General features: G+C 42.3%; 1 protein-coding gene across 3 annotated transcripts in view; it reads right to left on the bottom strand.

Moving 5' to 3' along the window:
- Window positions 1-17325, bottom strand: part of CEP78 (centrosomal protein 78) — a 1514071-nt gene that overhangs the window by 198103 nt on the left and 1298643 nt on the right. For all 3 annotated transcript variants that reach the window (XM_044060872.1, XM_044060873.1, XM_044060875.1), the window contains one exon: window positions 1097-1263. In XM_044060872.1, coding sequence (XP_043916807.1) covers window positions 1097-1263 — 167 coding nt within the window. The remainder of the gene's footprint in view (window positions 1-1096; window positions 1264-17325) is intronic.

The following is a 17325-nucleotide window of genomic DNA, read 5'->3' as shown; positions in this document are numbered from 1 at the left end:
GGGTCCAGGGAAGTAAATAGGAATTGTTATGGCTAGGCTTGTATAGGCTCTAGGGCCGATAGCCTAGTATGAACCTATGAACCTAAGCAAGCTAGAAGGCACTGAACTCATATGGTGCGAACTTTCTTAGAGCTGCCTTCCTAAAATGTCAACTTCATGTTTTTAATTTACACAATATTACTACAGCTGCACATTACTTATGATAAAAAAACTTGGTTAAAAATAAAAAAAGAGAGAGAATGCTGAGAAATGTGAACAACTTCACTACTTCACCTACACAATATACTGAGAATTTATAAAAGGACAAAAGGGATAATCCCTCAATTTGTCTCATCAGTGATGTGACTTAGCAGTTAGCATTGTCGCCTCACAGCAAGAGGTTCTGTGGTTCGATCCTCGGCTGGAGAGCCTTCTGTGCGCAGTCTGCATGCCCTCCCTGTGGTAGCGTGGGTTTCCTCCGGGTGCTCCAGTTTCCTCCCACATCCCAAAAACATGCTGTAGTTGGATTGGACACACTAAATTGGCCCTATGCGTGAGTATGTGCATGTGTGTGCCTTCCATGAAAGGTTGGGCGCCGGGCTGGCAACTCGACACCGTAAAACTCTACTGCCAATCATGAGCAGACAGATGATCCACTGTGGCGACCCCTAACCGGGAAAAGCCGAAAGAAGAAGAAGAAGAAGTGATGTGACTTATAATGTTTAGGTTTATAATTTAACTGAAATCTCTTGACCAAATGCTTTGAATTCTCCCGTTATAACACCACCTAGACCATGTAATACAAGATCAAAAAATCAGTAAACAGTTGAATTAGAGCATCTTGAATAAGAAATAATCCTTAACATGCCACTGCTGGAATCAATACAGAAAAATATTAATGTTACATTATTTTTGACACACCAAAGATGACTATGGCTTGGGTTATGAAAAATATGAAAAAAGGAGAGTATATTAGTGTAACACAAAGACAGTTAGTGAAAGTAAATGCAGAAACTGTTGTTTCAAGAGCTAGTATAAACTGCAAAATGTTTATAGAGATCTTTGTAAAACTTGATATACAATAACCACAGTATGTACTAAAACACAAAATACTTACCCTGCATCTTTAAGGAGATCTAAAAAGGCATGGAATTTCTGAAAGGATGTCTCAATACTCTGTAAAACACCTTCATCTTCTAAAATAGAATTTGTCACAGACCGTGTATGAAGTGCATCAGAAAGGGAAAGATTTATGTTTCTTAGCCTTGTGTTTTCAACTTCAAGCTACAAAATAAATACATAAGCCTATGAATCACTAGTATATCAAGACATATACTTAAATGTCTACGGTACATGCATTTAGGAGAAAGAAAGGCTAAGTCTTCATTTGTTGCTTCACTTTTACTTAATGGCTGAAATACTGTGAAGCATGCTATCATTGAAGCTTTAATTTAATTGGTTTATTAAAAAGATTATCCCAAGGGTCAAATGCACACACCAATTTTGCAGAAAATGTGTGATCATACCTGGTGTTCTAACAATGCTAATTCCATGTGTCAATTTCATACAGCTCTAAAACACTAGAGGTGCACCATACGCGACTTCCAAACTACAAAAATCAAAACTAACTTTCTGAACAGTTTAAGGACAGTAACCCTGAAAACACACAGGTATCGCTTGGATAATTTTTTAATAAATCACCTAGATGTTATAAAATTTGCATTCTATGACTTGGAAACGCTTATTTTCAAATATGAAGTGGGACAGAAAATACATTAATTTACTTTAAAATCAGTAATAATTTTATATTCTTTATCTGAGCTTAGACTATCATCTGAAAAATTACTACATGGAAAGACGACATACTATGCAAGTCACAGCTGCTTTGACTTCTACTCTACAATGTTAGCAAAGGACGGCTACTTGTTAAGTACTGTTAATGAGGTATCAAAGCAGTGTATCTTCAACTGTGACTTCTAGCTTTTTACAACCTATACTATTCTTGTCTTTGTCACTGGCTTTTTTTCCAGCAGTATTCCAGAGGTTGCCCTCAATTAAAAGTATTCATACATTGACAAAATGATTAGGATCTCATGATATCTCCATTTTTTTTCTAGCCACAGGAAAAAAAAGGAAGTTATGTCTTACCATAATGTTCCATCTGTATTGTTGATCCTCGTTCAGTCATTACACATGGGTATCGGTTCCGACCTCGGAACCGAGCCGGCCATTTTCCAAGCTTGCGTCAACTTCAAACTCTCGAGCTCAGCTCTTACCCATAATCCCCCTCTCCCTGTTACCTCCAGATTGAGTTTGCAAGTCAAAAGAAGGTAGAGGCTACCTCTGGTCAAATAATCTAAGAGAACCGGATGGTGAGATCCACTAGAAGCCACAGGAGGAAGAAGGAGCGAGAGTCGTAATGACTGAACGAGGATCAACAATACAGATGGAACGTTATGGTAAGACATAACTTCTTTATCTGATATTGTTATTCCTGGTTCATTCCTTACGCATGGGACAGAGTCCCCAGCTACCTCTATTCCTGGGAGGCTCTCATGGAAGGACATTCCTGAGCACCATAGAACCAAAAGATGCTCTTCCCCTGGAGGCCAAATCCAATTTGTAATGACTGATGAAGGTATGAGGCGTAGCCCAAGTTGCAGCTGCACAGATGTCATGTAAAGAAGCTCTGGCATGGAAGGCAGCAGAAGTTGCCACCAACCTTGTTGAATGAGCTTTCACGGTAGTAGGCAACAAGATATTATGTTGTGTATAAATAAAGGTCACACAGTTCTTCAACCATCTAGCTAATGTGACCTTAGCAACAGCAGATCCTAATCTAGGTCCAGAAAAGGCCAAAAATAACTGGTCAGATTTATGAAAGGGTTTAGTCCTGTTTAAGTAAAAACGGATTTGCCTGTGGATATCTACGGTATGTAGGCAATACTCTCCTCTGTTTGAATGACTGGGAAAGAAAACTGGCAATTCAATGGCTTGATTAATGGACATTTCAGAGATCACTTTAGGCAGAAATGATGGATTAGTTCTCAGAGACACTCTATCTCTATGAAAAATCAAGTATGGACTCTTGATACATAAAGCTTGAAGCTCAGAAATACGTCTGGCAGAAGTAATAGCGACCAAAAACAAGGTTTTCCATGACAAATGCTTGAGGTCACAAGAAGAAGCTAGTTCGAAGGGTGGCATTGTCAGCGCTTGTAGAACTAATGATAAATCCCATGGTTGAATAGGTTCTCTAAAAGGTGGCATCAGATGATTCACACCTTTTATGAAAGTCTTGCGCAATTTGTGGGACATAAGAGAGGAATCTTGGACACCCTCATGGAAATTAGAAATTGCAGCCTAATGAACTCTAATGGTAGAGGCCGACAGACCCGAATGGAAAAGGTCAGCCAGATAGTCTAGTATCATCGACACTGGTGTTGAGAAGGGATCTACTTTTTTATCTTTCAGCCAACAGGTAAATCTTTTCCACTTGCTCAGATAAGTAATTCTAGTGGAAGACTTATGAGATGCAATGAGGATGTCACGTACTGGTAAAGAAAGATCATTCTGCCTGGCAATCAAGGGAATTGGAGTAGCCGCCTAGCTGTGAGCTTCAGGCTGTTCAAGTTGAGATGAATCAGGTTCTGTGGATGTGAGATCAACTCCGGGGTTGGATGGAGAATCCATGGCCCATCTAGCAGGTGAGGCCAAAGGAAGGGGAACCAAATCTGATGAGGCCAATATGATGCTATGAGGATCACCTTGCTCTTCAACCGATGGGCTTTCTTCAGAAACTGGGGAATGAGGGAAAAAGGTGGGAATGCATAAAGAAGACCCGAGGGCCAATCGTGGACTAGAGTGTACCTGGGGAACTGTCCCGGAGGGGGAATCAGGGTGAAGTAGTTGCTGCATTTGTAGTTGGTCGGGGATGCAAAGAGGTCACAGCAAGGACGGCCCCAGCAGTGGAAGATCTCCGCCGCTATCAAGGGATTCAGGGACCACTCGTGAGGTTGAAGAATGCACCTGCTGAGTCTGTCTGCTATCACGTTGGAACTCCCAGGAATGTGCGTTGCTAGAAGAAAATGGTTGGTAGCCATAGCCCATTGCCATATCCTCATGGCCTCTCGACAAAGGGGGTAAAATTTGGTTCTACCTTGCTTGTTGATGTACCAGACCACCGCCATGTTGTCTGATTGAATGGCAATCGTCCCAGACGGCAGCAGGGGATGGAATGCTTGCAACGTCAGAAGCACCGCCCTCAGCTCTAGAACATTTATATGCAGATTGGCCTCCAGTTCGGACCAAGTGCCTTGGACTGTCTGTCCCTGACATAGCCCCCCCACCCCATCAGGGAGGCGTCCGTGGTCACTGTGGCCCTGGGTTGCTGGGGGGAGAAGGGGCGAGACCATTGTGACAGATTGTGTGTCATCCACCAGTTTAAATCCTGTTTGCACCTGTGAGTTACTCGAATCATGGCTGAAAGAGGATGCTGAAAGGGATACCACTGGGGTGAGCAGTAGCCATTGTAGAAGCCTCATATGAAACCTAGCCTGGGAGACAATGGTGATGGAGGCTGCCATAGAACCCAACAGCTGTAGAACCAAGTGAGCTGTGGATTTCTCCCTTGAAAGGATTGGAATTAGTTGTTGTTTTATCCTTAAAGTTTTGTGCTCTGGAAAGGCAGCTCTGCAGTTCTTTGTGTCCAAGATAACCCCTATGAATTCTGTCGACTGAGATGGGGTGAGATTGGATATTTGCCAGTTTATGATTATGCCTAGCCTTTGTGCAGTGAGGAGAGAGTAAGCGAGGGCTTCTTCCAGTAGATGTCTGGTGGGGGCAGAAATGAGCCAGTCGTCTAGGTATGGAAACACCTGGAATCCTTGAAGTCGCAAATGAGCTTTGACGACTGCCATGCACTTTGTGAACACTCTGGGGGCTGTAAAGAGTCCAAAGGGCAGTACTCTGAACTGGTAGTGACTGGCTCCCGCATGGAAGCGCAGAAATCTTCTTGATGGTCTGTCCACTTTTATGTGGTAGTATGCATCTTGAAGATCTATCGAGCACATCCAATCGTCTTTTTCCAAAAGCGGGAGGACAGACTATATTGTGACCATCCGGAATTTTTGTACTTTCACAAACTTGTTCATTACACTGAGATCCAAAATTGGTCTCCAATCCCCGGTTTTCTTTGGCACCAAAAATAGTCTTGAGTAGAATCCAGATCCTATCTGGTCTGGAGGGACTATTTGGATGACTCTCTTTCTTAGCAGCTTTTCTATCGCTAGCGCTGCTTCTTCCCTTTGACTGGGTGGAACGTCGGGAAGGTTTTTTGAAGGGACAGGACAAATATCTAAGGGGATATGATAGCCTCTGATTATAATCCTTTGTACCCAAGAATCAGTGGTGATGGTTAGCCAGGCAGAAGGGTACAAGGAGAAACGACCCCCAACTTCTTTGGAGATGGGTGATCACCTCCCAAGGAAGGATAGGTCCTGGGGGGTGGGGATACCTCTGGCCAAAAGCACTTGGTCCACAAGACAGAGCATATCATGTTCGGAAAGGCTTATAGTGGACCTCACGGAGACTGAGGGAGAAACAGGCCTGTCCACAGAAGAGGTAAACTTGGTGCCCATCTCACCAGTCCGCACCGAGAACAATGGTGCCAAGAGAGACTGTACTACGGGTGTCTGCACTGAGGAAGTCATGTGTGCCGAGGTCATGGCCTGCACTGACACAAGGGTCGGTGCCAAAGTGGTTGTTGGTACCAAAGCTGGAACCGACAATTGAGCCAACACCAGAGGCGTTGGTTCCGAGTAAGATGTCGGAGCCGAAGTGGTCAAGGTCTGTGCCGACTTTGCGGTCGGTGCCGATACAGTGGTAATAGTCTGAATTGAGGAGCTCCTCAGTGCCGATATAGTGAAGGCTGCAGGAGAAGACAGAGCCGAGATCAGTAATGGAGCCAAAGGCCTCGGTGCCAAACGTCTAGGCACCGAAAGCACTGGGGCTGACTGAGTGAGCTCCGGAGCAGAAACCTTAGCCTTTTTAGGTTTTGGTTGGCGCGAGTCCCCAGCTGGGGATGAAGGCAAAGACTTGGCCTTAGTAGAAACATCCAAAATTTTCTTATGGGCTCTAGGAGGGGTTGAGGCCTCCGACCCAGAAATAGCCTCTGAAAAGGGAGATTTAAGAAGTCCCTTCAGCAACAACTTGTTTTTCCTTTCTAACAAGCTTCTGTTAGAAGAATTTTCACAGATAGTACAGGGTGGGTCAACAGATAAATGAGACGCCCCCAAACAATAAACGCACAAAGAGTGTTCATCAGATGTAGGTAATTTGTGTCCACAATCAGAACACCTTTTAAAACCCAGACTACCTTTCTTATCTGCCATGATAGAAAACAGGAATAGTAGAAAGGGTATCAGCAATGGTACAAAAGAATACCCGAAGGTATGAAAAAAAGGAAAGATTACCAACAATGGTAGGGGAGAAGTACCTCTTGGTAAAGGGAGTAGAGAAAGGAGAAGAAAAACTCAAGAAAATATGCTCGCTAGATGCGATAGGGTAAGAGACAATGAAATAGAAACTTTTCTGACAGGAAAAGTTATATAAATGACTATTCTGACAACAAATAACTATACTTAGCTCAAGAGAAGCAGCTTGACACGACCGAATGGCAACGCAGCAAATGAAATCTGAGGTAACAGAGAGAGGGGGATTATGAGTAAGAGTTTAGCTCAAGAGTTTGAAGCTGACGCGTGCTTGGAAAATGGCCGGCTCGGTTCCGAGGTTGGAACCAATACCTATGCGTAAGGAATGAACGAGGATTAACAATATCAGATTAAACCTTTACAGGACATCGAAATATCAGTCTTAGTCATGGTAATCATACTGTGACAGCCAGGACTCACGACAACTAAAAGGACACAAACAAAGCTGTTGCACAAAATTTATCCTACATTCTCAAGTTTATATGACCCTTATAGTAGTGACTATCAAACTTCCAGCACTGAATTAAAAGTTAAACATGCCGATAAATGACAAACAAAAACAGCTGTTGTTTCTGCTCTCATTACTGCAGGGAATCTAAACATGACAAGCTTAGTCATACAAGAAAAAATCATATTTAACCTAAACAAGTGCAAGACAATGCTCTGAGAATAAACATTGTTCACATATACATACATGTACCCTGCAGAATAAACATTTAAATGAGTGGAATATGAACAGGACCCTGGAGTATCTACAGATGATCAATGCGTTTTTCTACCAACAGTGTCGAATGGCTTGTAGCAAGACTTAATAAATGATGGAATTAATATTCATATCAAGAAATAAAGTAAACTGCCAGTGTGAGTGCTGGTAGTGAAAGACAGGTCTATCAGACCTATGGGAGGAAGGAGAAGAAAATCTAAAGGTATTACTGCTCAATTCTAGGAGTCTAAACAAAAACCTCCACTCCTTAGAAGCTCTCTTTACCCTACAGAATGCTAATGTCTGTGTGGTCATTGAGACATGGTTTAAAGCCACAGAGAGCACACCAACAGTGCATGGTTATAATGCCTTCCACGCATTTAGGCCAGCTACTTCACAGGCAGGGACTAAAGGTGGATGTGTCTCTATTTACATAAAAAATAAATATACTTCAAGGCTGGTCAAACAGGACAATGCACTTGAGCTGATCCATGTTCAAATCACCATAGGTAAAATCCAACACCACTTCCTTGCAAACTATAGGTCTCCCTCTATGACCCAGGAAACCCATAACATGTATTTAAACTTATTAGAAACACTAACCATCCAACTCAATACCATACTCATGGGTGACTTTAATTACCCCGCTATTAAATGGGAATCCTATACGACACCAAACGTACATGCACAGAGATTCCTGGATTTTGTAAGCACAAACTCCCTGGACCAGATATTCAATACATCAACCAGGGGTGCAACCATACTGGATCTGGTCCTCACTAATATGGGAGACTGCTGCACACCCCCTACTGTAATGCCTTCCCCCAGTAAGGTCAGATCACAAAATGGTCTCCTTTGAAGTAAAAATAAAACCTGGACCCCAGCTAAACCTGGAATATTCAGGACGTATTCTAAGGCTAACCTCCTGCTATTAAGTGAGAACCTGACAAAATTTCAAGCCCCCATAAACCCTGGGAATACTTCTGCCTATGCAGACCTGTTCACAGAAACCCTGTACAAGCATGTTAATAGCTGCATAAAGGCAGCTGTACCCACCAGGAAGAAGTACAGAACTAACTCAAAAACAAGCCACCCTGGTAGAATCACAAAATCAATCAGCTGTATAACAGGAGGAAGAAAATTTATTTATTTGACATTTGTTAACCGGGTTAGTCCAACTGGGACAAGGCCCTTTTTTCAGTGGAGACCCGGGGAGAAAAGCTCCACATTAAACATTCAATAATTATATATAAAGTAAAACAAAATATATAAAGACATAAACAATAAAATTTAACATTACTGGTACTTTTGAATAAATATTGTAGCATAAAAAATACAGATAGATCTTAAGTCTCAGAAAAGCTAAAATCCAGTGTAAATAAAATTGGTTAAGTAAAATATAATAGGTTCATAGGTTCATACTAGGCTATCTGCCCTAGGGCATTTATAAGCCTAGCCAGAATGTGTTTGGCTTTCGCCACCCATTTTAAATTTATTTTGCTATGCCCTTTTTCGAGGTTAGTATACTGTGCCTCTGTCTAACAGTGACACAGAAGTGATACCCGGGGTAAACCTACGATCTCCCATCCACTCATCAAGATTCCTCTTGAAGAGAGTCAATGAAGGACTCTGCCTAACCTGGACTGGGATTTTATTCCAGAGTGAAGGGAGCCTCTGGGTTATGAATCTGTCCCTCCAGCATGTCCTATTTATTTCAGTGCTGAGGTTCAAGTCTCTCGAGCGTAGCTCGATGGGATTTGGATTTTCTGAGGTGCAGCATGTCCATTAATTCCGGGTTGGACATGGCTTTATACATCAGGCACAGATCGCCTCTGAACAGGCAGTATGCCACTGAGTAGAGCTGGAGTTTCTTTAACCAGGCAGCACATGGCATCTGTTTGAGCCCTTTGATCCTCTTGGTGAGGTACTTTTGGGGTCTTTCCAGTTGCTGCAGGTGTCTGGTAAGGTACATCCCAAAAGGGGCATTGTACTCAATTATGGGCCTGATAAGGGATGAGTAAAGAGGCACGATGACCTCCCCTGATCTAGATGTGAATCCCTTCATGATTAGGTGGGCTATATAAAATGTTTTTCTAACCACTTTGGCCACGTGGTTGTCAAATGAGAGATTGCTATCAACTTGGGTCCCCAGGTCCCTAATTACTTCTGGCTCAAGGACAGAACTGTACTTAATGGATTACCACCTATGTGGTAATTTGTGGGCACTTTGTTTTGCCAAAGGGGATGACTATACACTTTTTGGCATTTAGCTTGAGGCCATGGCTCTGGCACCAGTTGTCTGTTTCTATGAGGCCCATTTGGAGGATGCTTGTGTCGGCTGGAGAGTCGATTATGGCGCCCAGTTTGCAGTCATCTGTGAACTTGGTCAGCCACAGTCCTTCCGTGTTGGCCTGTACCTCCGAGAAATATATACCGAACAAGAGAGGTCCCAGGACTGAGCCTTGTGGGACACCACTTGTAACTGGTTTGGAGTCTGACATGGCTCCAGCAATTCTAACCATGTGGGTTCTGTCCTTGAGCCAGTTTGCAATCCATCTAGTGACATAGGGGTTTATCTATAATGCCCGAGTGGGGTATTGTATCGAAGGCTTTTGCAAGGTCCAGGTAGGCTGTGTGGACCACCTTCCCCTCGTCAATGGCCTTGGTGACTGTTTCAAAGAAATCAACCGGGTTTAAGAGGCAGGATCTGCCCTTAACAAAGCCGAACTGGGTAGGATCCAGTGTCTGTAGGTCCCCAATATCTTTATTTATGAGGTCCATGATGATCCTTTCCATAGCTTTGCAGATCAAGCTAGTCAGGCTTATGGGGCGATAGTTTCCAGGATCCGTTGAGGCACCACCTTTATGGAGAGGGACCACTGTTGCTGTACGCCACTCTTTGGGCACATATCCTGTAGTAAGGCTGAGATTGAACAGTAGTTTTATGTTTGGGTTTAGTTTTTCTTGGAGTTCATGTAGGACGCAGCCCGGGACACCGTCTGGTCCCATTGATGCTGTGTTTTTTGCTTTGGAGAGGGCGGCTCTTACCCAAGCATCTGAGATGTCAGGGGGGCAGCACTCTGCCTGGATAGATATTTGCCCTTTTGGTGGGGAGGGGGGGGGAGAAGTTTGCGCTGAACCTGTCAGCTAGGATGTTGGCAATGTCTGTGAGTTCAGTGTATTTTTTGTCATTTTGGACTAATTCTGAGCATATCTGGGAATTACCACCCAGGTTCCTAACATAACTAAAGAATGCCTTGTGATTATCCTTAGTGTACTGTGCAATTTTTCTCTCGAAGCTGGCCTTAGACAATTTTATGAGTGCCCATAGTTTTTTGCTAATACTGATCAGTGATGCCTTCCCTTTTTGGAATTTTGCTCTATCATTTAGTAGCTTCCTCCTTCTATTGTATAGTTTGTTTATGGCTGGGGTCCACCAGACAGGACGTCTGCCTTTGGAGGATTGGGTCTTGGTTTTATTTGGGATCGCATGATCCATGCATTCCTGAAGGTGTTCATAGAATGCGTTTATAAAGGATTCTGCGGTCTGGGCCATATTTTCCACAGGCCTGGGGGCTTTGAAGGATTCCACCTCGGTTTTGAGGAGTGTGAAATTTGCTTTACAGAAGTTTTTCACTGTGGTTTTCTGGGCAGGGGGTGGGGTCGGGATGTGAATATCCAGTGAGATTAGTTCATGGTCTGATCTTACCAGTGAGGGATACACTTCTGGTCTGGAGCATAGAGTCCCCATGTTGGTGATGATCAGGTCCAGTATGTTTTCCCCTCTTGTGGGAGTGGTAACAAGTTGTTCCATAGCATTTGAGTTTATAAATTCTAGGAACCTTTGGGCTAGGGTGTTGGAGCTAGAGTAATGCTCCCAGTCTATGTTTGGGTAGTTGAAGTCGCCCAATATAATGGTGTTTGGAGAGACCTTCATATTTTCCAGTGTTCTCAGAAAGGCCGAGTGGGGTTCCTGGGTTTGGGAGGGTGGTCTGTAGCAGGCTATAAACTGGAAGGCAGTTTTACCCACTGTTAGTTGCACATGGATAGTCTCTGATGCTTCGTGCTTTGCCACCAACCTGGAGGTGTGGGTATCTTTGATGAATATCGATATTCCCCTCCTTTTGTGGTTCGGTCCAAGTTTTGGGGCCGAAAAGCATGGTATGAGGTATAACCTGGTAGTGCTGGGGTGCTCTCGGGAGCCCTGAACCTGGTTTCTGTTACTGCACAGATATCGATGTTCTCCATGCTAAGGAGAGTTTCGAGTGCATGCATCTTGAGGTTTAGACTTCTGGCGTTGAGTAGCATTACTCTTAGTTTCTTGTCCCTTGTTATACCTATGGAGGTGGGTTTGTCTTTTGAGCCTTGCCTAAACAAGGCACTATGGGGGTAGCAAGAGCCTTTGCCAATATCCGAAAGCCCAGGAGTGACAGGTGCAAGCCGCCCTAAGCATCGTGGCTTGTTGAGCATATCATCCCAAGCTGACAGGCATTGGATCCCCTTTGAATGACACCAGTACTTAAGCCAATTGTTGAAATTGATCATCTTGTCTTCATATTGTGGCATCATTCTTGGTGAGGGTAAGATGCTACTCAAGGTCAGGGTCATACCGACTTGGGCTACATGCTCAGAGAGCTCCTTTATGTCTCTTTTCATGTAGTCCAGGGAGGTACGTCTCAGGTCATTCACACCAGCATGGACAATGACTGAGTCATATTTGTACTTGCCTTGGAGTGACCTGAGTGCTTGTGTTATGTGGCGGATCCTAGCGCCCGATAGGCTGCTCACCGTGACCCTCTCCTTATTCAGCCTGGTGAGCGGGATGTCAGTGTGCCTGACGATAGAGTCACCTATTACAAGTGTAAAAATGAAAAAGAATGAAATTATTTATAATTTACAGAAAAGAAACAGAGAGGAGAGAAGGAAAGAGCGATATAATAATACATAAATATAAAATCATGGCAAAAATTAGGAGGTGCAGCACCCAGCATGATAAAAGCATTTTCAGACTAAACAAACAACTCAGAGGACAAAAAGTCTACCAAAGCGAAATTTGAGGTAAGTTTGACCTCCCAGGTCAAGGACAACCATAAAGCATTCTTTACGTATGTCCCCAAACTCAAAGGCAATACACAATTGCCTGCAGAGCTCATTGTAAATGGAGCCACCTGTACTGAGCCAGAGGATAAAGCAAATCTCCTGGCTGATAAATTCAGCTCCAACTTTACCCCCTCTCCCCTCAACCTTCCTTAAGAAAATATCATCAAATGTAACTCCCCCTACTATCACTAGGAAACAAGTCGTTAATGCTCTCTCTAAGACCAAGAACACTGCATCAATGGGCCCAGACAATATCCCAGGATGCCTTCTAAATAGCATGAAACATGATCTATCAGGGCCTCTGCAATTACTATTGATCTGTAGCCTCCAAACAGGATTCATGACTCATGAATAGAAAAAGGCAGCAATCATCCCTCTGCACAAAGGTGGGCCATCTACAGACCCTGGAAACTATTGACCCATAAGTCTCACTAGTCTTATATGTAAAGCCATGGAAAGAATTATCAAGAAGATTATCAACAGTGATATAGTAAACCTCCAGACACTGGACCCAACCTCGTTTGGTTTCGTGCAGATCATGCCTACTCAAGCTGGTGAACTTGTTTAATAAGGTCACCAAAGCAATGGATGAGGGCAAAGTCATTCACACTGCCTACCTTGACCTGGCCAAGGCATTTGACACAATACCCCACTTGGATATTGTTGACAAACTCAAGAGGTTAGGTGCAAACCCATATGTCACCCGGTGGAAAGCCAACTGGCTCACAGACAGGACCCAGGAAGTTAGAATTGGGGAGTCCACCTCAAAAAAGAGGCCAGTCACAAGTGGAGTCCCTCAGGGATCAGTCCTGGGATCACTCCTTTTGGGCAATTACTTCTCAGAAGTCAAGGCCAATGTCAGTGGTCTCTGGCTGACTAAATTTGCAGATAATTGCAAACTAGGAGCTGTCAATGAATCTCACACTGACACAAATGTTCTCCAGGAGGGGCTGACACAGACAAACAACTAGTGTCAAAAGCATGGACTAAAACTAAATGAAAGAAATGCATAATAGTATCCTTTGAAAAGTCAACCATCCCTGGTAACTATCATATTGACAGTGCACCCCAAGTAGTCAGGGACCTAGGGAAACACATAGATAATAATCTAGCATTTGATCATCATATGTCTACAGTGGTGAGGAAATCATTCTGTGTTGCGCAACATATAAACAAAGGTATGGCATCTAAGTCCAAGGAAGTCATTGTTCCACTGTATTCAGTATTCATCAGACCTATTATTGAGTACAATGTCCCCTTTGGTATGTATTTAACCAGGCATCTCTAACAATTGGAATGTCCACAGAGGTTCCTCACTAAAAGAATACTAAAAGTAACATGTCCTATGCAGACCGCCTCAAGGCCCTATCCCTGTATTCTATCTCTTACAGGCTTTTGACGGGAGATCTATTCCTGACAGAGGGCATTGTCAGACCCCACTCTGATCAACTTCCTGCATATCCACAAAACAATCAGCACCAGAATTACCCATTCTAAAGACTTAAACCTTGCCTGTGATATAAATAGGACCGGTTGGAGAGATAGGTATGCATCCCAGAGACTACCCCGTCTATGGAACAGGCTCCCCATTTATGTGAAGCCAAGTTCCTCCCTAACCTAATTTAAATGCAACTTGGACAACTGGATGGGAAAAATGGAAATTCGTCCCTGGTTTGGCACCTATGCCTCTAATGGACAGAGGTAACCTGTAAATGGTTCACTCCCAGGCACATGCTTACACTTATCAAGGGTATCAGAACTTGTCAGAGATTTGGGATCCACGGCTAGGCTTGAAAAGGCCCTTGTGGTCGTTAGCCTAGTAAACACCTATGAACCTATGACAGGAGCACAGATGAAAGTTGCCACAATCCTTCAAAGGAAGGGGTACTACACAGTGTCTTGGGGGGCAACCTTTGGCTCACCAAGCCACTTGGAAGTGACTTCTGGCTCATCAATCCAATGACCGCTGCCAGGTTTTTGAGTATAAGTGAATATGCAATAGTACACGGGAAGGCACTGTGAGTTTCCCTGATAAGAATTGTAGGTTGTGTGCTAGGTCAGGGAGATGGAATTAGGAGTACAGAAATGTATTAATTTGTCAGGATGTTGGAGAGACCACAAACAATCCTCATGTTTGTGTCTGTATGACAGCTTCCCCAGATGGCTTTTGCCCCCCTCCCCCATAAAATACTAGGTACAACTCTCCATAAGGGAACCAATGGGCTGAGCTCAATAGGGGACAGCTTGATGGTCAGCAAGCATGAGGACAAAAAACACATAAAAATAAAATGAGATAAATAAATCATTACTCCTCTGCACAAATCTTTTTAACAATCTCATACGGAATTGTAATTACTACTGAGGCCCTTTAAAAGATATCAGCCAAATGTTTATTCACAAGTACAGGGGGGGGGGGGGAGTCAAAAGAAATGCTAAGCACTTCAGTATTTATTCTGCACAATGTTGCCTAGACTGAAACTAGTAATCAGCAACTGGATTACGAATGAATAACTAGGAGATCTGACATTGACACAACTAGATGCAGCAGTGATGTTGGGAATGAAGTGTGGTCAGAAGAAAAGCTTGGCATAGGCCACCTAACTCCTCTCACTGAATACAGAATAGTGCACTATAACATTGACACACATGGCTAGATGAGCAAAAGCAATGTGTTTAGTGTGTTCTATACAGACTCATAAACAAAGCTGAAGGGTATGCCAGAAATCTCAGCATGCACTGCTGACCTGCATCGCTAGCATACTTGTGGCTTGGTACTGCCTCAAAGGTTTCTGAAATATGGGTTGAACCACAGGCAAATGTGTGCATAAATGACTTGGGCTAAGTTGTAAGATACTTATCTTAGTACAAAGTGACAATGCATATCTTGTTTTAAATCACAGTCATGCTTTTCTAAGCTTATTAGAAGTTGTATTTGGATATATCTTAGGCAGATAAAGGGAAGTTCAGTTACGTTTTTGGACCAAAGATTAACCAAGCTAACATGCTTCCCTTGACTTGTACAAGGCAGAGTGGGGTCCTAATTTTTATTCATGTATTTAAGAGGTAGATAACTGAAAGAATGATAGATAAGTCATTTAAATGATGGTGAGAATAATTTCACTTCAAGTGCTTTTTTTTAAATCTGGGATTACCCATAATGCCCTCAGAAAAGAATGAGAGAACTATATCAACACATAAACAGCCTTCCTGATGGTATTTAAAACAGCACAGTGGTTACTGCTGATGCCTCAGAGTTTGACTTGCCAGTTTGGTTCTTGGCTGGTGTGCCTTCTACATGGAGTTTGCAGATTTTCTCAGTGCCTACATCAATTTTCATTGGTGTTACATTTTTCTTCCACATCCCAAAGATGCTTTGTAAGTAAACTGTCAATCCTTCAAACTACCTTTATGTATATGTATGTACAAGCCTAGTTTCTCTACCTCGTTCCCCAAAGTGTCAAAATAGGCTTTGGCTCTCCCTATCACCCTGAAATAGATTAAGAGGGTGATTGGGGATTGATTGAATGAATACTGAAAATTTAAACAATATTTGGAAATGTATTTACCTTACATTCCACAGGAGTAAATATGATTTCCTGGCTTTTAAAAGACTTAACACTTTCATTCAATTTTCTTTACATTCAAGTGTCATGTGCAGAAAGAGGAAATGAAGAAATTTAAGAGCAAGTTATGCATGTTATGCAATTACCACAAAGTTAGATCATCATGATCTTCTTAAGTCATGTGTGTCTACTTCAAACTTAGGATTGGTTAACAGCAAGCAGCAGTTGTTTTGCAATTTTTAAGAGTCTCCTGCGCTTTAAATCTGCTCCTGAAGTTGCTTTGGTGCACCATGCTTACTTTTCTCACAAGACCTTTGTCCTAAAGATCCACAGGATTTACTGGCTAAGGAAGGTCTTAGAGCCATTGTTCCAGATCTATTCACAAAAAAAGACTGTAAACAAAAGAGAAGGGTTAGCAGAATGTGTGTGGATTCTGAAGATATAACATTACAGTAAATATATAGATTTTGTATTGTACATGGGAGTTAATTGGCCATCATTAGAAATTTGTCCTTTTCCCCACTGAGTGCAATCTCTGAGTTGGTATATATAAGTTGGGAGGGGTGTGGGGGGACACAGCCCCCCTTTAATGGATTTGAAATAATGCATTGTGTGACGGTCGCTATGGTGGAGAAGTAATTACCTTTCCTACGAAAAATGTTCATTGATGTGAACATTCGATGAATAATTGTTAGATGCTTTCTGCTTGATGAACAGCTGTTCACTGTAATTAGTTTACACAAAATAATACAGACCCCAATTTTATATATTCCTTCAGTATTTCACTTACTGGTACATTTAAATGTTTTCCTCTAAATTACTGGAAGCCATCTCCAGTACAGTGTTAGTTAGGTAACAGGTAGCACAGTTGCCTTTTGTGCTGGAAGAACAGAAGGCTGTAGGTTAAATTTCCAATTCAGTTGATTGGAGTGTTGATGCTGTTGTGCAGCATTAGGGAGGTGCTGCATTACTATGTACATCATCCTTCTGATCAGACATTAAAATGATGTCCCATCTGCTTGAGTTGGTGGTAGAGCAAGTGGATATAAAATATCTCATGGCACCTATCAAAGAGAGTAGGTGCCCTGTATATACAAAAAGAAATCTTATTTACAACATATTTACAAATGCATAAATATACAGATATACAAATCTATTTATATGTATTCATAATTTCCTTTACACTCATACTAAATTTTCATCCGTATTAGACCCCCATTCCTTTTTCCATAACCACCATCTGATTTTACTTAATACTGTTGCTAAAATCCATTTACCATTAAACATAATTTAATTTATTCCTTCATTCTGTATAACCCATATAACATAAAATAACTTTTTATCTGTTTTGGCATAGTCTTTACTTCTATTCTTATGATATCAATATTTAATCATATCCATATTTATCGTATCCACTTTTATATCTTTGAAAAAATCTTCTTTACATAGTTTTTCTCATAACTTTTTTACTCTTTTAAATTTCAAAGCA

Source organism: Protopterus annectens, chromosome 2.part0 (assembly GCF_019279795.1).
Source record: "Protopterus annectens isolate FY-2018-M chromosome 2.part0, PAN1.0, whole genome shotgun sequence".
NCBI lineage: Eukaryota > Metazoa > Chordata > Ceratodontiformes > Protopteridae > Protopterus > Protopterus annectens.
The sequence above is the reverse complement of the archived record's forward strand: the minus strand, read 5'-3'. Positions and strand labels throughout refer to the sequence as shown.